This window comes from Pristis pectinata, chromosome 11 (assembly GCF_009764475.1).
Source record: "Pristis pectinata isolate sPriPec2 chromosome 11, sPriPec2.1.pri, whole genome shotgun sequence".
NCBI lineage: Eukaryota > Metazoa > Chordata > Chondrichthyes > Rhinopristiformes > Pristidae > Pristis > Pristis pectinata.
The window spans coordinates 36,560,580-36,582,191 of NC_067415.1; the positions used below are offsets into that span (position 1 = coordinate 36,560,580).

Below are 21,612 nucleotides of genomic sequence, written 5' to 3' on the forward strand. Positions count from 1 at the left end.
GTCTGTTAGTTTATGGTTTGTAATGCTGGAAAAGACCAGTTTCAGTCCCTCCATATTTCTGTGCATCTTTGCAAATCTGTAGTTGAATGAATTGTTAAATCTTCATTTCAACTGACCCTGAGGAACAATTTTACATGGCATGATGCCAGGGCCATCTGAACTTCTGTCCTCAATTAAATTTGTGAATGCAGATTCCTGGCTCATTCCTGCAGTAATGAATAGAGGCTGTAGCTAAATACAAATTCCAGGTAGCTGGGAGCCAGTACCAGAGGCAAGAATAAACAGTTCTAGCCCCAAGGCAAGTTATTGGGTACACTCTCAAATCAAAATCTAATGCCTAAGAAAGCCAACAAATAGAAGCAATGCAAATTTTAAAATCAGGCCATTAGTCATCTTCATGCTAACCTGTGGGTTGAATTGTTTGGTTTGAAAATTCTATAATGGAACCCACAGAAAAAAATAATTGTTTTATTTATTAAGTATGACAGAGCACTGAGCTCATCTTTTACAGTTGATTGAAGTGAAATGCTTTGTCGATCTGCAGTGAGCTTAGATCAGGAAGGAACCCGATAACCATCACTGCTTTGGGCAGATGTTCATGTGCAAATTGTTCTTTATTGTCTAATGGTTACACAACATTGCTGATACAATTGCATTATTTCAAAAATATTGACTGCTATGACAACTACCAAGTGCATTTTATTGACCTAAAGTTTCTTTAAATCTCTTACCTCTTACCCTTTGAGCATCAAATTAGGCATTCGGATTCTAGCTTTAAGATTCTACTTATTAAATTGCTCTGTGAAATAAAGGGGTTTATATTCTCCTTCAGTTGTAGTGTAAAATAGGCAACAGTGAATAAATTGTTTTGTAGGTTGACAATTCATTATTGTCTGGCTTGTCATATTCCAACCACACACTGCAGAACCTCAGTTTCAGAGGGAACAGCCTTTGAAAATGGCGATACAGCAAGTGAGGGGAAATCAAGAGAATGAGGAGGAGGGAAAAGTTGGGGGAGGGGTAACCTTGACAGCCAATTTCTTCAGTATCTCCACAAAAAACATCTCAGGGTTTATGCCTTTGTACTCTTGTGTAGTGCAATAACAATGACTACTGCATTGTCTTTGCCTTGCAGTGCAGGAAACTGCAGATGGCCTCAGAAGGCAACCTTGAGCAACTCATTATCTAGGTGCTGGGTAATTGACTGCACCTTTATGGCCTGGGTATTTGTTGTCCTGGCCAGTGCGTCACAGACAACAGCAAAGACACTGGTGGAGTTGCAGGTGTAAGGGGAAGGTGCTGTTTGCTGGATGGTCAGAACCTCTGAACTCCTTAAACCCACTGAGCTGGAGACCCAGCCATCCAGTAATGTGTTGCAGGACCAATTACTAGTCTGCTGCGACACCTTGCAAGCTCTTTTACATTGGCCTTGGAACTTGACCCTTAGCATCGACCTTCATGGTTGTCTATTCCCTATGCCAACTGTGCATGTTTCTGAGAAATATACTGGACAGAGAGTCTGAATCTTTCTTCCATGGTAGGGATATCAAAAACAAGATGGCATAGGTCTAAGGTAGACCTTCTGCACAGAGAGTGGTTGATATCTGGAATTTGCTGCCAGAGGAGGTGGTGGAGTCAGATACAATCACTATGTTTAAGAGACATTTAGACAGGCGCTTAAATAGGCAAGGCATAGATGGATATGATCCTAGCGCAGGCAAATAGGATTAGTGTAGGTGGGCAAAAAGGTCGGCATGGATGTGGTGGGCTAACAGGCCTGTTTCTGTGCTGTACAAGTCTATGACCCTATGACTTTTTATCATGCTGTGCCTTAGAATAATGGCCACAATCTACCATTGTTAGAAGACTCCAGGTGCATCTGTAACGTGAGAGACATCAGAAGGGTAATCATACTGAATTGCTTAAATTATATTTTCAGGAGCCAATGCATCAGTGTCTTCCTGTCAGATCAAACCTGGCAGGAGCTGGATCACAGACCTGTAGCCCAGTGGTTTTTTTTGTTTCCTTGTGGGTCAAGAGGAAGAGGAATTCCTCCTTTGGCCTGGCCTTCCATCCCCAACCACAACCCAGTCCCCATTTATCACCGGAATCTGACCACCTGTTAAGGACCTTACCAGCTGATGCTCAGCAGTCTCTTGGCCCAAGTTACCTCTGCTGCCTGGCAGCCAGGACTGAATTTTGTCAAGGTTGGGAGGAGGTTGGAGTAACTATGGATGTTTTGAGCATCAGCATGTGAGTTTGTTGCTCGTGCTTTACTCCCACATGCATTGATCCTACCAGTTGAAAATACCTATCAAGCAACATTTTGAATGAAACACATTACAATTAGTAATAACTTTCCAACTTGGAGGAACGGAGTTGACGACATAATATTGCTCTGTTTCTACTGAGAAATTTTAGCCCAGTTTTTTTTTCTTTTTTTTTGTTGTTTGTTTTTTTTGTGAAATTTTTTTGTTTAGTTTATATTGTTTACAATTTTTCTTATTGATTTGCGTTTTTTTAACATATAATAAATCTTTTTCTTTCCTTTCTTTTATATTATATTCATTTACTAAGAGATTGTTGGATCTACAGATTTTTTTTTATATTTTATTGTTCTTTATGATTGCTATGATTGTTATTCTGATCTCTTTGTATTACATGTATAAATATTGATGCTATATATCAATCTGTATTAATTTGAAAACTAATAAAAAGATTGAAAAAGAAAGAACAATTAGTAATTATGTCTATATTTAGTTTTAACTGCTTTAATTTCAGCTGTCACTACATATTAACTAAGTGAAGGGGAAAAGCCTAGATGGAGTAGAATATTTGCTAGGACCAAAAGGTACCGGGTTTAATTTCAATATTACTTTTAGTAAATGTTATTTCTCTGTGAGTACTGCTTGTTTTATTTGTAACTGGAAATGATTAGAGATTATTAACCCAACGTTTGCATTATATGTTGCATAATTAATTATATCTTATTTTATCTGGATGTACTAAGACTTTAGGAATGACTTAGCAATACACTTTATATCGGTATATAATTATATCAATTTTAATCAGACCACCTCTACTAGAGTCTGCCTTAAATCAATTTAATCAGTGATTGGAAATTCCACTGAAGTTCACTTGATCTTCCTCCATAACTTTGTATTTAGCTGTCTATATTTCCACGTAGTTTCATCAATCTTAGTGTCATAGAGAGTCGTAGAGTCATACAGCACAGAAACGGGCCCTTTGGCCAACTGGTCCACGCTGACCAAGATGCCCATCCAAGCTAATCACATTTGCCTATGTTCCAGTCTTCTAGTGAAATTACAGAAGAATTTTAGCAGCAACATACACAAAATGCTGGAGGAACTCGTCTCGAAGAGTCTAGACCCAAAACGGTGACTGTTTATTTCCCTCCATAGATGCTGCCTGACCTGCTGAGTTCCTCCAGCATTTTGTGTGTGTTGCTCCAGATTCCAGCATCTGCAGAATCTCTCGTGTCTCATAATTTTAGCAACACCACTTTTCCCCTCTATGTTTATTCCAATATGAAACATTAAGCTATCTTGTTTTCTTCATTGGTAAAATTATCCACAGCGATTTAATTTTGTTATATTTTGTTTAACACAGTGCTAATATTTTGTCACATTGAATACCATTAAATTTATCAAATTTGGCCCAGCCAGATTTGGTAAAGATTCTTCATGAGGTTATGAGTACAACCTTTGACAATAGTAACAAAATCTCTGATGAACCTTCTAATTCTTCTAGCTCAGCTCTGTATAAAATCATTTAATGAGCTAGGGTGTCAGCTTTTGGGCAACAGGGCAATTGCCTCTCTTGTGTTTGTTCTTCTCTTCATTTGACATTATTTACTTCACTGCTAACTGTCACTTTTATCGAGACCACATCTTCATTCCCTTTATGCACCCATGGTTATACTAGAGAGTTCAGCAAAATATCAACCTGTTTAAGAGATGTTGTTGAAGAAGCAGTCATGCCAAGTAATTCGGGGGCTTGGCTGGGGAGGCAGAGATCAGTTATGCTCAAATTGATGAATCAAATTTATTATAAAGTCTGTTCCTATTTGTCTTAATTATATCTAGTGTTCATGGGATTGGTTGTTGAGGACAGGTTGAGGAGTTTTGGGGCCTTAGTGTGAAGGTTAAATGGGTGTGGGCGCATTGGCCTTGAGCCTATTGTGGGTGGGCTGGGGCCTTGGCTGTTAGACTCTATGGGAAGCTGGGACCTTGCATTAGGGTTGGGGTGTTTGTGGGCAGCAGAGCAACTTCCCCTCTTGGGGCCTTAGTGTTTAGATATATAGGGTTTTGGGGCTTGAGGCTATTAGTCTACTGGGTCCTGGAAACCTAGACTGTTAGGGTGCTGATCCTGGCTTCTGGGGGCTTAGATTCACATTTACACAAAATCAAAAGTCAACACCAAGATACCTTTCTCTTGAATTCACTATTTCTAAACACTTCTCTTGAATTTACTATTTCTAAACACTGTGCATCAAAAATGTTTGCTGAAAAAATGCTTCAAAGCATTGATTAATAGAATAAATTCATGATATGTTTTCTGGTTCTCCAGGTACAAGGTAAATAAAAATGAACAAGTGCTAGCCTATATGAGTATGACACAAAAGGAATGCACCAGATTTGGGATCTAGGTGGTTGAAATTAAGATTTTAGTTCTGTGCATTTACAGAATTATTACACCATTAGGGCCATCAGGTTTTACCAGAATCCTGCAGAGCAATCTATTTTGGTCTCAGTACCCTGCTTTTCTTTCACATAACCACATATATTACTTCCCCTCAGCTGAGTATCAAATGTGAAAGCTGACTTTGTATAGGCAGGGAGTTCCAGAGCATAAATATTCACAAATTCCTGGTAAACACATGGTTTGAAAAGCAAAAATAATCATCTTTTACTTTTCAAGTCATGTACTGTATCTGCCCTCTGGTGGAATTAGTAAGCATGTGGCTATCCAAGAGTCTCTTAAATGTCCCTAATGTAAGCATATAGTTGAAAGGAGCATAATTTGGATGAACAAAGAAATTAACTTAAGGTGCATCTTGTTTGTTTATGTAGTTGAACAGAAGTTTTTACCTGTCAAGGATTTCTTCTATGTTCAGAATTCTTTGTAACTGACACTCAATGAAATAATATGAGTCACATCCACGAATTTTCATCCTCCATTTGTCACTGCTGCAAATAATCTTTCTTGTTTGTATTGTGAAATCAGGCTGCAAAGCTTATTTGCATAATGTAGGGCTCTGTTGTTGAAAACAGGAAAAATGGTTAAGTCCATCTGGTCATATGGCACAATGCTTGGACTTGAAAACAAAATGAGGATTGAAAATCTTGGGAAGTAAATAATTATGGCTAAACTTTAATTTCACTTTGATAATGACATGGGGAAGAGAATAAATGTACAAAATTATAATGGTAAACAAGACTATAAAAGCTATAAAGGAGAGAGACATAAAAGGCTATGACAGTGAGAGATGGATTTTCTATCAGATTATGAGGTGCAGCTATCTGGGCCTATGTTGAAATAGTGAACATTCATAAGTTCAGACGATCACCCTAAATACAGTTCAGCCACAGCAAAAGACTTATACACTGTGTATGGAACAAAGATGTCATTATGAAAGAATTTAGCATCTAATTCATCTTCAGCAAAACTGCAGAGCTACTGAAGTTCTAATAGGTGTTTTATTCATCAAATCTGTTTATATGTACATTTTTATTCTGTTCAGCAGCTAAAATGCATAGCAGTTTAAGGTAAAAAAATCAATCATCAATATATTGTCAACATTTTTCCTAATATTAATAACCTCTTAAGGACAATGATGGAAATGGCTGAGTCCACCACTCTCTGTAGCCTCTTGCATTCCTGTGCCTTGGAGTTTCCATACCAGGCCATGATGCAACCAGTCAGAACGCTTTCCACTGTACACCTGTGGGGCAGGGACAGTCGTGTGTGGGGCAGGCACGGTAGTGTAGCGGTTAGCGTAACACTATTACAGCGCCAGCAACCCAGGTGCAAATCCGGCTGCTGTCTGTAAGGAGTTTGTACATTCTCCCCATGTCTGCGTGGGTTTCCTCCGGGTGCTCCCGTTTCCTCCCACATTCCAAAGACGTACAGGTTAGGAAGTTGTGGGCATACTATGTTGGCGCTGAAGCGTGGCGACACTTGTGGGCTGCCCCCAGAACACTCTACGCAAAAGATGCATTTCACTCTGTGTTTTGATGTACATGTGACTAATAAAGATATCTTATCTTATTCCTCCAATAACAATATGCATTGTGGAAATGCTCTTTTTGACTATGAATTGAATCTAGACAGTGGCATGAGCAAAAACGTTCCCAAGCCAGTACAACAATCTCTCACTGCTGTCATTTGACAGGGAATTGAGAAATTCACTGGAGTACATAAGTATTGTAATATATTCAACAGCCAGTCTCAGTGATTTATGATGTAGTGGCATAATCGGATGTCAAAAGGTATTTGCCTGGTTATTAATGCAGATTAATAATGTATTTAACTGGCAGACTTGAAGTTTTGTGGATTTTACAATTTAGCATTTTAAAATCAATATTTTTTTGAAATTATGGGCAAAACCAATCTTTGTAGCAGATTCCATATGATTTTATCAATGTACATAGAACATTACAGCACAGTACAGGCCCTTTTGCCCATGATGTTGTGTTGACATTTTGTACTATCTAACCCTTCCCTCCAACATAGTCCTCCATTTTTCTGTCATTCATGTGGCTATCCAACAGTCTCTTAGATGTCCCTAATGTATTTGCCTCCACCAACTCTGCCGGCAGTGAGTTCCACGCACCCATCACTCTCTGTGTAAAAAACTTGCCTGTTACATCCCCATACCTTCCTCCAATCACCTTAAAATTATGTCCCCTCGTGTGAGCCATTTTCGCCCTGGGAAATAGTCTCTGACTGTCCACTCGATCTATGCCTCTTATCATCTTGTACACCTCTATCAAGTCACCTCTCATCCTCCTTCTCTCCAAAGAGAAAAGCCCTAGCTTGCTCAACCTATCCTCATAAGATATGCTCTTCAATCCAGGCAACATCCTGGTAAATCTCCTCTGCACCCTCTCTAAAGCTTGCACATCCTTCCTATAATGAGGCGACCAGAACTGAACACTCCGAGTGTGGTCTTACCAGAGTTTCATAGAGCTGCAATATTACGTGGCAGCTCTTGAACTCAATACCCCGACTAATGAAGGCCAACACACCATATGCCTTCTTAACAACCCTAACGACCTGCGCAGCAACCTTGAGGGATCTATGGACATGGACCACAAGATCCCTCTGTTTCTCCTGTTACGGACTCGGTGAGAGTCCCTTTAAGATTATGTGTGTGTGTGTGTGTGTGTGTGTGTGTGTGTGTGTGTGTGTGTGTGTGTGTGTGTGTGTGTGTGTGTGTGTGTGTGTGTGTGTCATGCTTACGTCAACAGAAGATACATGTCACAACGGATGTAATGACATTGTTGAAGAAGTCAGTCGAAGTCGAAGAGAGAGAGAGAGAAAAAGGGAGAGAGACACCAGCCTGCTAGTTTCTCTATCGATGGATGAGAAACAATAACTGTGTCTGTCACAGCAATCCACATATGGAAATTGGAAGTAATCTGGTGGAGTTCACTTTGTTGCTGACCTGTAGAAGTAAACAGGTATTTGTGTGGACGACCACGATTCGGATGCTTTTTGGGGTGAGGAAGTCACTACCGAGTAAACACTGAGGTGTTGTTTGGGTTCCATCGTGGAACATTTGGATTTCGTAATTACTCTCTCTATGTTTCTCTACATCTACGACTTATCTTCAGACAACGGTGGTTGTTGAAGAAGCCTTTGCTCATGTTTCACCTTATGGCTTGCTGAACTGAACTTTAAGAACCATTCCTGGACTTGGAATTTGGGATTTTGCCACAGACACACGAAGAGTTTAGTTTTTGGGGTTAATGTTCAAAGTTTAACATTTTTACTTCTAACATACTAACATTTTTACTTTTATTTTTATTATCATAAGTAGTGACTAATAAAATAGTTTTTAACACTGAATCATGACTCAGTGTGTTTCTTTTGTTGCTGGTTCGTGACACTCCACACTGCTAAGGGTCCTGCCATTAACCTTGTATTCTGCCTTCAAATTCGATCTTCCAAAGTGTATCACTTCACACTTTTCTTGGTTAAACTCCATCTGCCACTTCTCAGCCCAGCTCTGCATCCTATCAATGTCCTGTTGTAACCTACAGCAACCTTCTACACTATCTACAACACCATGTCATCTGGAAACTTACTAACCCACCCTTGCACATCCTCATCCAAGTCATTATTTACAAAAATCACAAAGAGCAGGGGTCCCAGAACAGATCCCTGTGGAACACCACTGGTCATCAACCTCCAGGCAGAATACACTCTATCTACAACCACCCTCTGTCTTCTACGGGTGAGCCAATTGTGAATCCACACAACCAAATTTCCCTGGGTCCCATGCCACCTGATTTTTTGAATGAGCCTTCCATGAGGAACCGTATCAAATGCCTCACTGATATCCATGTTCACCGTATCCACTGTTCGACCTTCATCAATATGCTTTGTCACATCCTCAAAGAATTCAACCAGGCTTGTGAGGCACGACCTGCCCCTCACAAAGCCATGCTGACTGTCCCTAATCAGCCTATGCTTCTCCAAATGCCCATAAATCCTGTCTCTAAGAAACTTCTCCAGTAATTTTCCCAGCACTGAAGTAAGACTCACTGGCCTACAATTCCCAGGGTTGTCCCTGCTCCCTTTCTTGAACAAAGGAACATTTGCCACCCTTCAATCATCTGGCACTACTCCTGTGGCCAGTGAGGACACAAAGATCATCGCCAAAGGCACAGCAATCTCTTCCCTTGCTTCCTGTAATAACCTTGGATATATCCCATCCGGCCCCGGTGACTTATCTATTCTAATGTTTTTCAAAAGTTTCAGAACATCCTCTTTCCTCACATCCACATGCCCTTGCATATCAGCCTGTTGTACGCCATCCTCACAAACGTTAAGGTCTCTCTCACTGGTGAATATGTGTGTTGAGATTTATTTTGTTCTTTGTTGGAAGAGCTTAATTATTGATGACATTATAGAGAAGCCATGTCTGTTTGCCTGTTTATCTGCAGGATGAATATTAATGTTTAACAGCTTCATATTTTAGCACATACGTGTTTCAACATTGTAATTTTGTGAAATCAAGTGCTAAGATTCCCTATGGAAAGCAAATATGCTAAAAGTAAATCTGGGAGAAATATGAATCCAAATAATGTTGCTTAGAAGCATTATATTCAAATTATTTACAATCATTTGATGTAATTGGACTACAGAATTAAATCACAACTGGGCCCAGCACATAGATGCAATCACAAGGAAGGCATACCAGCATCTTTACTTTCTTAGAAGGTTAAGGAGGTTTGGCGGGTCACTGAACACTCTAACATATTTCTACAGATGTACTGTTGAAAGTATTCTGACTGGTCGCATCATGGTCTGGTACAGCAATTCTAATGCACAGAAATGCAAGAAGCTGTACAGAGTAGTGGACATAGCTCTAAACCTCAGAGGCATATCCCTCCCCACCACTGGTAGTATCCGCATGAGGTGCCGCTTCAAAACGACAACATCTATCATCAAAGATCCCCACCATCCTGGCCATGCCATCTTCTCGCAGCTACCATCAGGCAGGAGTACAGAAGCCGCAAGTCCTACATCACCAGGTTCAAGAACAGCTACCTCGCTTCAACCATTTGGTTCTTGAACCAACTTGCACAATCTTAATCACTACCTCAGTATAGCAACACTATGACCACTTTCCACTACAATGGACTTAGGGATTTTTTTGTTCTAATTATGTTCTTTCTTGTAAAAATTATGTATGCTTTATGTTTAATTTATGTTTTTGTTGTGAATGTTGCTTATCTGATGCTATGTGCCTGTAATGTTGCTGCAAGTAAGTTTTTCATTGCATCTATGCATACGTGTACTTGTGCATATGACAAACTCGACTTTGATTTTGAGTAAGATGCAGCACAGGTAATAAAAACAGAAAATGCTGGAAACACTTAATGGGTCTTCTATCTGAAACATTAGCTCAGTTTCTTTTCCCACAGATGCTGCCTGACCAGATAAGTGCTTCCGGCCTTTTATGTTTATATTTCAAATTTCCAGCATTTGCATTTTTTTAATTTTCTATTCCCACAAGCATTGGTAAAGTCTGTGAACCTCTGTACCCATCTGTTGATTTTGGGCTCATTCAAAGGATTTCCTGTCCAAAGCCCAATATCACTACAGTTCATTACCACTCGTGTTCAATACTACTAGTCCAATGGTAAAGGAGATAGTTTGGTCTACTGAACTGCTCCTGGAATTAAGCACAGCATTGTTGTGGTCCCACCCAAAAAAGCCCAAACCATAATTTGCTCAATTGCTCCTTATTGCTGCAATACAATATTTACATTCTTGCACTGAAACTATTACTTCATCCATATGCTTCAGTAACCAGATTTCCATTCTTCTATTACCATTGCTTTTTGCCTTATTTTGATGGAAGGTTATTTTCTTGAAACATTGAATGTTTCCATCCTGGCCCAACACAATGACGCAATCACGAAGAAGGCATGACAGTGGCTCTACTTCGTTAGAAGTTTGAGGAGATTTGGTATGTCACCAAAGACTCTTACGAATTTCTATAGATGTACGGTGGAGACCATCCTGACTGGTTGCATTATAGCCTAGTATGGAGTCTCCAATGCACAGAATCGCAAGAGGCTACAGAGGGTTATAGATTCAGCCAGCTGCATCACGGACAAAACCCTCCCCACCATAAAGGACATTTTCCAGAGACGGTGCCTCAAGAAGGCAGCATCTATCATTAAGGACCCGCACCATCTGGGACATGCCCTCTTCTCATTACTACCATTGGGAAGGAGGTATAGGAGCCTAAAGATCCAAACTCAATGATTCAGGAACAGCTTCTTCCCCTCTGCCATCAGATTTCTGAACGATCCATGAACACTACCTCATTATTCTTTCTTTTTGCACTATTTGTTTTTGTAATTTATAGATTTTTACTGACTTTGCACTGTACTGTTGCTGCAAAACAACACATTTCATGTCATATGTCAGTGATAGTAAATCTGAATCTGATTCTTCTGCCGATGCTGCCTGATTTACAGCATATTTTTAATTTGTTCTGCAGATACTGGCTGACCTGCCAAGCATTTCCAGCATTTTCTGTATTTATGCTGTTAGTTTCCATTGGACTCTCAAACATGTTGTTATTCTTAAACCACTTAGAATGACATACCACCAGGCTCAAGGACAGCTACTATGACTATTTGAACAGTTCCCCTATACGATGAGGTGAACTCTTGGCCTCACAATCTACCTTGTTATGACCTTGCACCTTATTGTCTACCTGCACTGCACTTCCTCTGTAGCTGTGACACTTTATTATCTCCTATACCTCTTCCCTGACGGTAGTATTCTGTTATTGTTTTTACCCTGTACTACCTCAAAGCACTGTGTATCGAATTGATCTGCACGAACTGCATGCAAGACAAGTTTTTCACTGTACCTCAGTACAAGTGACAATAATAAACCAAAACCACCCCAGCGGAATCCGCTCCCCCTCACATCCCTGTCCCTCTGGCTGAGATGCCATATTCTGAATTATAAATTACACTGACTCGAGCACCTCAAGATTCCATAATATTTTTCGTTCACGTACAGGTTAATCTTTCTCTTAATTCTACCAAGCAAAGTTTGTTCGGCTGTTTTAATTCCTTGAGCGAACATTTCGCGGCTCAGCATTGGCGCCACCATTAATTCGAAGCGCCGCACATGCGCACACTCCTCACCTACCGGCCCATGGGGCGCGTCCCCTGCGCATGCGTGTGCCCTGCTTCACTATTGGACGGCGAATGCGCATGCGTGACGTTAGTGCGTGGGACCGGCTGGCGACGGCGTGCGCAGCGAGTGTCGGTTTGTAGCGGCGGAGGAGAGTCGGAGCGGCGAGCCCGAGCAAGGCCGCTTTAGCTACGAGGCGGTGGGAATTGGAGCCGGAGTCGTTGGGCCGAGCTGGGCCGCCGGTGTTGGCCGCCATGTCGGTGTTTCACGATGAGGTGGAGATCGAGGATTTCGAGTTCGACGAGGAGACGGAGAGCTACTACTACCCGTGTCCGTGTGGGGACAAGTTCTTCATCAGCAAGGTGCCGGGCGCCAGCCTTCCATTGTAACTACTGACTGCTGGGCTGCCGCAAGATGACAACTGTAGTCCAGCTCTTCACAGTCTATCTCAGTGACTCAGATGAGAGGGTCATGAGACCGTAAGATAAGCCTGCTTCGCCATTCAATCGTGGCTGATTTTTTTTCAACGCCGTTCTCCTGCCGTCTCCCTGTAACTCTAAACCCCCTACCGATTTAGAACGTATTAATCGTCTGTCTTAAATACACCCAATGATGCGGCTTCTACAGCCCTCTGTGGCAACGAAATCTGCTGATTTGCCACAATCTGGCTAAAGAAATTCCTCATTTCAGTTTTATAGGGATATCCCTTTATTCTGAGGCTGTGCCCTAGGATCCTAGACTCTCCCACTAATGGAAACGTCCTCTTTATGTCCACTCTATCCAGACCTTTCAGTAGCTAGTAGGCTTCAATGAGACTGGGCCCCCCACCATCCTTCTGAGTACAGGCCCAGAGGGATCAAATACTCTTTGTACGTCAAGCCTTTCATTCCTGTGATCTTTCTTGTAAACCACTCTGGACCCTTTACAGGGCCAGCATGTCTTTCCTTAAATATGGGGCCCAAAATTGCTCTCAATATTCCAAATGCAGTCTGACCAATGCCTTATAAAGCTTCAGCAGTACATTCCTTGCTTTTATATTGTAGTCCTCTCAAGATGAATGCTAACATTGCACTTGCCTCCTTTACTACTGTCGGATCCGGTTATTTTTGAATCCACAGGTTCTTTCAGGAGTCCAGGAATGAGTTGAAAACAACTTTGTGAACAACTCTCAAAGTCTTATTGGAAAGTTTAAAACAAAGAAACAGTCACAGAGCACATGACACTAGCTTTAATGAGCCAAGACAAAGGGAACAAAAGAAAGCTCAGGCCAGGGGACAGGAAGAGCAAGAGAGTGATTAACAAAAAATGACACATTTTATACCTGAGATGAGAGACGCTCTTTAGCTAACAATAGTCCAATCAGGAAACTTATTAGATACTTGTGGCCTAACCAATCAATGAAAAAACCACATATTCACCTGATCGACGAACCAATAAGCTGGTAAGCGGCCATTCCTTGTGCAGCCATTGGAGGCGTATTAAACACTATACATGTTAAAAAGCTAATTAAAACAGTCGAATCCAACACTACTGACTCAACCTGCAAGGTAACCTTAAAGGAATCCTGAACTAGGACTCCCAAGTCTCTGCACCTCTGGTTTCTGAATTTTCTCCCCATTTAGAAAATAGCCTTCACCTTCATTCTTCCTACCAAAGTGCATAGCCCCCACACTTCCCTACACTGTATTCCATCTGTCACTTCTTTGCTCACTCTCCCAACCTGTCCAAGTCCTTCTGCAGACTCCCTGCCTCCGCAACACTACCTGTCCCTCCACCTATCTTGGTATCGTCTGAAAATTTGGCCACGATGCCATCAGTTCCTTCATCCAGTCATGTGTAAACTTGCTTTGTTTGCATAAAACTGGGTGGCATTGTGGAGGATGCAGAGGAAAGTCAGATAGAGAAGGGTGAAGTTGATGAGCAGAGAAATGGCAGATGAATTCAAAATGTAGATTTGTGGAAAGAATTTGAGCTTACAACTTTGGCAGATGATGATGATACAACCACCAAATGGTGGAATTGATTATGTTCTTGCATGATAAAATAACCAGAGTTTGAAAAGTGCTGATATCTTGACAGGTTAAAATGCTAGAGGAAAATTGAGGTTAAGAAAGAACATGGAGGAATTTGAAAATAATGAGAATTTTCAAGGAGATGTTGCTTAACAAGTGGTGTTTTGCAGGAAGACCTGGAGAATGGGGAAGAAGTCGCGACGTGTCCAAGTTGTTCTTTGATTATCAAAGTCATTTATGATAAAGTAAGTTGACATTTATTAACCACCAAAGTTCTACCACTTTGATAAAAAGAATTTTTCCAGTTTTTGAAAATTGCCCACTCCATTTGCACAGTGATCTCAGATATAACCCCATCAAATTGTTCATAAGCCATTTAAAACATTTCAATAGCAGCACAGGGAGATGATGCAATGAGTAACATGGTCAGAAACTTGTCTGACAGTTTTGGCAAAGCTTAAGCAGAAGCTTTCTGTTATTTGGTATCTGCAGTCTTGATGTACTTTGTCCAAACTTCATGAGAATTAATTCCATGTGCTTATTGAGCAAAGGTACACAGATAAGTACATAAATGTGTTGTGTGGCTGTATGTCACCATCAATAGATTAATTATTTGCATACATTTTGAAAATACCTATATTTTACAGTTCAATTTACTCGACAGTTCCAAGAAAAAAAACTCTCAACATTTTCTGTTATTTGATTTCCAGCAAATATAGTGTTTTCTTTAAATTCTGATGATTATTCTGCTAGTTACACCTCCTCTCAACTGATCTTTACTTGTTCCATTACAATGCTTTCATTTTGTGTTTTTTTTCCTTTTGACATTTAATCATTGTTCCAATCTAGTCCATCAACAACCTTACATTTTGTATACTCTTTTCCTTCCCTCAACTTTTCTGTGTCTTAAACACTGTTATGTAATATAGTCTGAGATAGAATTTGGGTTTTTGTTTTGGTTCAGGAACTTAATGGCAGTGGGGATGATAGGTTAGTTGATTATTGTAAATTGCCCCTAGTGAGGGTGGCAGGAAAATATGGTGATATGGGGAATTTTACAGAGATGCAACAGGGAAAAATAGGATTAATGGAGGTGGATGCTTGGAGAGCACTGTGGATGTACCGGACCTGTTTCTGGGCTGCACGATTCTATGACAGCAAAAAGATGTTTTGAGATTTTTGCACAGTCTCCTACTGAAGTCTCCTGAAATTCTCGTCAGGTGGAGAGCTAGAAGCACCCTAATCTTCCTTCTGTCTACCAGTAGCTGATTTTAATTCCACTTCTGCTTTTATTCTGTATTTAGGAGATTTTGTAAAATTGCTCTGGGGATTGCCTTCACTGTACCTGTTTTTGCATACATTGTAAAATATTCAGTTAATCTCTGCCAATATCATGAAGTTCATAGTAAATAATACGAATTTGAATTGTTTTGTTCATTAATGACTTTTCTTTAGGATCAGTTCATGTCTGGAGAACGAGTGGAAATGGTGACCACAGATAAATTAGAAAAATTGAAATGCTGATTTTCGAAGAGGCTGCAGTCCTGATGAACTTTTAAGGACGTGTTGAGGCGTGTTTTTTAAGGACTGGACACTGGATTATGAATGAAGATGTGCATGAAAATGAGTTACATTAACCACATGCAAGAATTGACTGGATTCATAGATGCATTTGTTATGCAAACTACACACAACGACACATAATACAATACATATGGTGTAGCAGTTTTATTATGATTCCTAGAAATTTTATGCCTTTGAGTTGGGGTGAAATACAAGATAAACACTCGATCAATGAACTTAAGACCGGGGCTCCTCCAGGAGAAAAATTGGAAGCAATGATCTGCATTATGGTTTGTGTTTCTTGTTTCTTCATTTCTTAAGTTTGTAAAGCTATTGCTGAATAAAATTTCTAAAGTTAAAGGTTTACTACTAGAAATTATCAACTATTATTTTAAGCAGGAAGGTATTATAAAACCCTCTGACTTGCTTTGCCTGGGGAGAGCTCAGCAACAAATTATTGCTTCTGAATGTGTTCGGGACATTGTGCAATAATGTATTTATTTTTAAAGAATTTGCTTTTCTGGAAAGTTAAAATACAGATGTGAAAGAAAATACAGTTTATTGTATAATCCTTTTATAAAATGATCCTTTTATAAAATGATTAATTGCTAGTGATTTATTCAATATTGTTTGATATATGCAAAAATCTGTTGAAGATTTCAAGAAATTATTGGTATCATGGTACTTATTGCTGTTGTATTGGCCTTGAGTGAGTTCCTGAAATGACAATGCAGTTAAGTATCAAACTCCTGTATAACAGACTTACAGCACATTATAAAGTAGATCTCTGCTGCAAAGAAAATCTTCATGGAGATTATGCCCAAGAATAAGTTTATTTAATAGTCTTGGCTATAATCTCTGAATTTTTAAATTTAAACTTTGATTGTTTTATGAATTTAAATTTACCCTGATTTTGTTAGTCAATATTTAGTCTGTTACAATAGTTCAATGAGGGTTTGGTTAACAAACTCTACTGATCCAAAGTGAAAATGTGGTTGTCCAAATACTGTTTTGAAGCAGACTTTGGATGAGTTTATTACATAATTTCTTTGGATTATTTTATGCAATATTTTAATTGTTTAATAAATCACTTATTGGTATGAATTTTTTTTGGAATGTGGTACCAATCAGAGTCCTAGGCTAACACTGACCCTGCTGTAGAATAATGCACAAAAAGTGCTGGAGGAACTCAGCAGGTCAGGCAGCATCTATGGAGGGAAATAAACAGTCGACATTTTGGGCCGAGACCCTTCATGGGGGGGGGGGGGGGGGGGATGTAATAAGCTGAGAGGTGAAAGGTAGAAGAGGCAAAGGGCTGAAGAAGAAGAAATCCGGTAGGAGAGGGCAGTGGGCCATAGAATAAAGGATGGAGGAGAGGAAGAGAGGAGATAGGTCAGTCATCAAAGCAGGAGAAGGGAGCCACAGGAGTAAGGGAAGACAGAGGAGTGGGGGGAAGGAAAAGAGGGGCTGGGGTTACTGGAAGTTAGAGAAATTGAGGTTGAGGCTATCAGGTTGGAGACTCCCAAGACGGAATATGAGGTGGTGGTCCTCCAACCTGTGTCTGACCTCAATGTGGTAGGAGGGGAGAGCATGGATATACACGTCAGTATGGGAGTGGGATGTGGAATTGAAGTGGGTGGCCACTGGGAGGTTGTGGCTGTTGTGGCGGATGGAGTGAAGGTGTTCGAAGAAACGGTCACCCAATCTCTGTTGGGTCTCAGTGCTGCCTTACCTGGAAGGATTGTTTAGGACCCTGAATGGTGGTGAGGGAGAAGGTGTAGGGAGAGGTGTAGCACTTGGTGCGATTGCAGGCATAAGTGCCGGGGGTTATCAGTGGGGAGGGACGAGTGGACGGGACTTGCGGCCCCAGCTATGCCTGCCTCTTTGCCAGCCACGTGGAACATCCATGTTCCAAGCCTACATTGGTAATGCCCTCCAAATCTTTCTCCGCTACATTGACGACTGTATTGGGGCTGCTTCCTGCACCCATGCTGAGCCTGTCAATTTCATCAACTTTGCCAGTGGGGAAGGATGGGTGGACAAGGGAGTTGCAGAGAGCCATCCCTCCAGAAAGTAGAGAGAGGGTGAGGGAAAGATGTGACTGGTGGCAGGAAGTTGCGGAGAATGAAGGGTTAGATGCAGAGGCTCGTAGGGTGGTAGGTGAGGACAAGGCGAACCCTGTCCCTGTTATGTCAGGGGTGGGGGGGGGGGAGGGCAGACGTGTGGGAAGTGGAGGAGATAAGGGTAGGGGCAGCATTGATGGTGATGGAAGGGAAACCCCAGTTACTGAAGCTTCATCATGGGAACAGATGTGGTAGAGGAACTGGGAGAAGGGAGTGGCGTCCTTGCAAGTGATAGGGTGGGAAGAGGCGTAGTCAAGTGAGTCAGAGGGTTTGTAGAAGATGTTTGTGGTTAATCTGTCTCCAGAGATGGAGACAGAGATCCAGAAAGGGGAGCGAGGTGTCGGAGATGGACCAAGTCAATCTGATGGCAGGGTGGAAGTTGGAGGCAAAGTTGATGAAATTGACAGGCTCAGCATGGGTGCGGGAAGCAGCCCCAATGCAGTCGTCATTGTAGTGGAGAAAGATTTGGGGGGCGTTACCGATGTAGGCTTGGAACGTGGACTGAGCCACGTGGCTGGCAAAGAGGCAGGCATAGCTGGGGCCGCAAGTCCCTTATCCACTCATCCCACCTCACTGATAACCCCCAGCACTTATGCCTGCAATCACACCAAGTGGTACACCTGTCCCTAAACCACCTCCCTCATCACCATTCAGGGTCCCAGACAATCCTTCCAGATGAGGCAGCGCTTCACCTGTGAGTCCGAGGGTGTCTTTTATTGCATCTGGTGCTCCCAGTGTGGCCTCCTGTACATTGGTGAGACCCGATGCAGATTGGGTGACCGCTTCGTCGAACACCTTTGCTCTGTCTGCCGCAGCAGCCAGGACCTCCTGGTGGCCACCCACCTCAATTCCACATCCCACTTCCATACTGACATGTCTATCCATGGTTGCCTGTACCACCACATTGAGGCCAGACGCAGGTTGGAGAAACAACACCTCATTTTCCATCTGCTATCAGATTCCTCTTTCAGTCCTTTGCCTCTTCTACCTATCACCTCAGCCAATTACAGCTTCTCTTTCTCCCCCCCCCCCCCCCCCTTTTCACCTGGGCTCGCCTATCACCTGTATTCACTTATCACATGTCTGCATGTGCTCCTCCCCCTCCCCCTCCCCCCACCTTCTTATTCTGGCTTCTGCCCTCTTCCTTTCCAGTCCTGAAGAAGGGTCTCAGTCTGAAATGTCGACTGTTTATTTTCCTCCATAGATGCTGCCTAACCTGCTGAGTTCCTCCAGCACTTTTTGTGTATTGCTCCAGATTCCAGCATGTGCAGAATTTCTTGTGGCTCCCTGCTGTAGAATGTTTTTATTGGGGAAATTCGGAGCTTAGTCTGTTGGTGATTTGGTTTATCAATCCCATTTGCTTTTACAGACATTATTACAATCAAACTCAAGTGCACAGTCAGTATTCAAATGACATTTGACAGAATCAAGATTGGTATTGCCTTATCCAAGCCTCTAATCAGCAGGGCAGTAAAGAAAATCTTGTTCAAACAAAAAACTTGTCGACTTGCATCTTTTTTTTGTATTTTGCAGTATGTGAATGGTCTTGATGTAGCTGAAACTCTGGTTACACCCTGTCTTGTTTCAATCTTCTTTGTCCTTACAAGGATCATTTTATTTTTTCTACCTAGAATTGGGTGCAATTTCCTTCTAATTAAAGCAGGCAATTCATAATTATGGTCATCTTATAGTTAATGATGTATTGTGCAGATCCTGGTTGGGTTCTTTGTGTTTATTCTAACTTCATTAACTACTAGATTGTGTTATGATCTTGATGCATCCGTCCAGAACAACTTGGCTTTTTTCTTGCTAAATTTTAATTAAATTTTTTTGCTTCCTTCCTAGCCATATGCCATTGAATGGTTTCTCTCTGTATGAAGATCTTTTTACCTTTTACAGTATTAATTGAAACTTCTGCTGCCTTTGTCTTTTTTTAAAAAAGTCATCTGTACCATTTGCCATAATGACATTTCAGACTCCTTTTCAAACCAAAGGTGCCTAAGCTCAGTTATTTTCCCCAGAATTAAGATGTCTAACAGTAGGAATTGGGCTTTTCTTTTGCACTATTGTTGAATGTATCCTTGTTTTTCATCAACTCGAACTATGCACCACATTGAAGGTGTGCTCTGAATAAAACACCGTATGTACAGTTGTATCACAGCTTGCTGAGGTTTATGCTTGCATTTGGTTATGTGGATCAATGTTCCATTATCTTTAAAATTTCCATGATCTCTTTAATTTTCCCTTCCACTCTGACAGGTAGTTCAGGATGTTCCTACTGGATATCTCCCTTCTCTAACAGATGTACTGTTTGGATGTGGGTGGGAGTGGTTTGTGGTTCCCTCCTGTGCAATGGAGGAGTTGCAGCAATGGTTCACCAGGCTGATACTTGGAATGGCAGGACTGACAAATGAAGAGTGATTGGATCAATTAGGCATATATTCATTAGAGATTGGAAGAAAATCCTGATGGCACTGGACTAACCTATAGGAAGGGTACTCTCAATTGGACGAAGATGAGAAATTTCTCCAGTCAGTATCAAGCATGTGGGAAAAATCAACCTCAGAAGGCAGTTGAAGCCAAATAGTTAAATATGTTCCAGAAGGAGTTAGATACAGTTATTGCTAAAGACGTCAAGGGATATTAGGAGAAAGCAGGAATAGAGTACTGAGCAGATTCTAAGGGCCAAATGACCTCCAACTATTAGTTTCTATGTAATTTTGCTTTTCCCTTTTATTCTCCTCAGCTGATCTTCTATTTACTTTCTTGACCCATGACTGTTGTAGGTAATTCTCATCCATTCTGAGTTTGGCCTGAAGCTGCCCAGATGGAGTAATCTTGTCAAGACTCACAAAAGAAATGCTATGTTCATTTTATAGTTTATTACTCTTGCAAATACTATATACATACTAATCTCTATTCCCTTTATCATGCTCTTTCCCCATTTAAATTTTAAACATTGCTCATGTACCATCTTTTTAACTCTAGATGAATCTGAATACCACTTCTCGGATCATTCAGAGGAGTCTGATATCATGTGTACAGGTAATTAATCTTGTCTGCACTTTCCATACAGGTTTGCCCTGAATCCTCCTCATAATATCGAAAAGAATTGTGACAATTTAACAAAACTACACCCCACTCCCATTTTGATGGAAGTACTGTAACAATGTGAAATGGTTCTTTTCCTGGGCCAGTGAGTTAGTATATAGTCCTGTCATCCTCTTTATATGTTGACCATTATGCAAAAGTGATTGGATGTGAAAAGTTAATTACTGTAACAATGATTTGAGGATTAACATTTCCAAAGGTTTTTGTGATTAATCCAAACTTAGTGGAACAATGATTGCTAATTCTGGATTTGTAAATCTCGTGGAGAGTTAGAACCATAGAACACTACAGCACAGAAAACAGGCCATTTGGCCCTTCTAGTCTGTGCCAAAGTGTTCATTTCCTTCAGTTCAAGGCCTGTTTTAAAAGTTGATTTTAAAAAGCCCCTTGGTTCCTCATGGGAACATAGATAAGAAGCTTGGGCAATTTTCTGAATCTCAAAGCTTGTTGTACTCCAAATTTACCCAGTTTAGAAGAAGGATCATTGAGCTGAAATGTTAACTCTTGTTTCTTTCCTCACCTGTTGGGTATTTCAGCATTTTCTTTTTTTAAAAATTTCATTACTTCATTGATGACTTTGTATTTGATGAGAAATGTTGAGGCCTCTTTCTGTTCAGATCAATAATAGTATGCGTTTATAAAGAGCTTTTAACATAATAAACATCAAGAACATCATCAAACAAAATTGACACCAAATCATCTGAAGAGACGGTGAATAAATCTGACCTGAAGCTTAGAATGGAGGTATGCTGCCAGAAGGGAAGAGACAGCAGACAGACCACCAGTTGATCATTGCATGGTCACATTGCAGCATTCTCAGTGAGGGTGTTCCTTGGGGTCGGAGAGATAAACAATGTGACCAACCATGAAGAAATGTGGAATGTGTG

General features: G+C 40.9%; 1 protein-coding gene across 1 annotated transcript; it reads left to right on the plus strand.

Annotated features, from left to right (window-relative positions):
- Nucleotides 1–12,026: 12,026 nt before the first annotated feature.
- On the plus strand, nt 12,027–16,092 carry dph3 (diphthamide biosynthesis 3). Its single transcript, XM_052026339.1, has 3 exons — nt 12,027–12,278; nt 14,099–14,173; nt 15,384–16,092. Exons 1-3 carry the CDS (start codon nt 12,171–12,173, stop codon nt 15,450–15,452), a joined length of 252 nt encoding a protein of 83 aa, XP_051882299.1. The 5' UTR covers nt 12,027–12,170; the 3' UTR covers nt 15,453–16,092.
- The last annotated feature ends 5,520 nt before the right edge of the window (nt 16,093–21,612 follow it).

Coding starts and splice junctions, on each gene's coding strand:
- dph3 (XM_052026339.1), top strand. CDS start 12,171: ATGTCGGTGTTTCACGATGAGGTGGAGATCGAGGATTTCGAGTTCGAC. Junction 12,279..14,098: donor ACAAGTTCTTCATCAGCAAG/GTGCCGGGCGCC, acceptor GGTGTTTTGCAG/GAAGACCTGGAGAATGGGGA. Junction 14,174..15,383: donor TCAAAGTCATTTATGATAAA/GTAAGTTGACAT, acceptor ACTTTTCTTTAG/GATCAGTTCATGTCTGGAGA.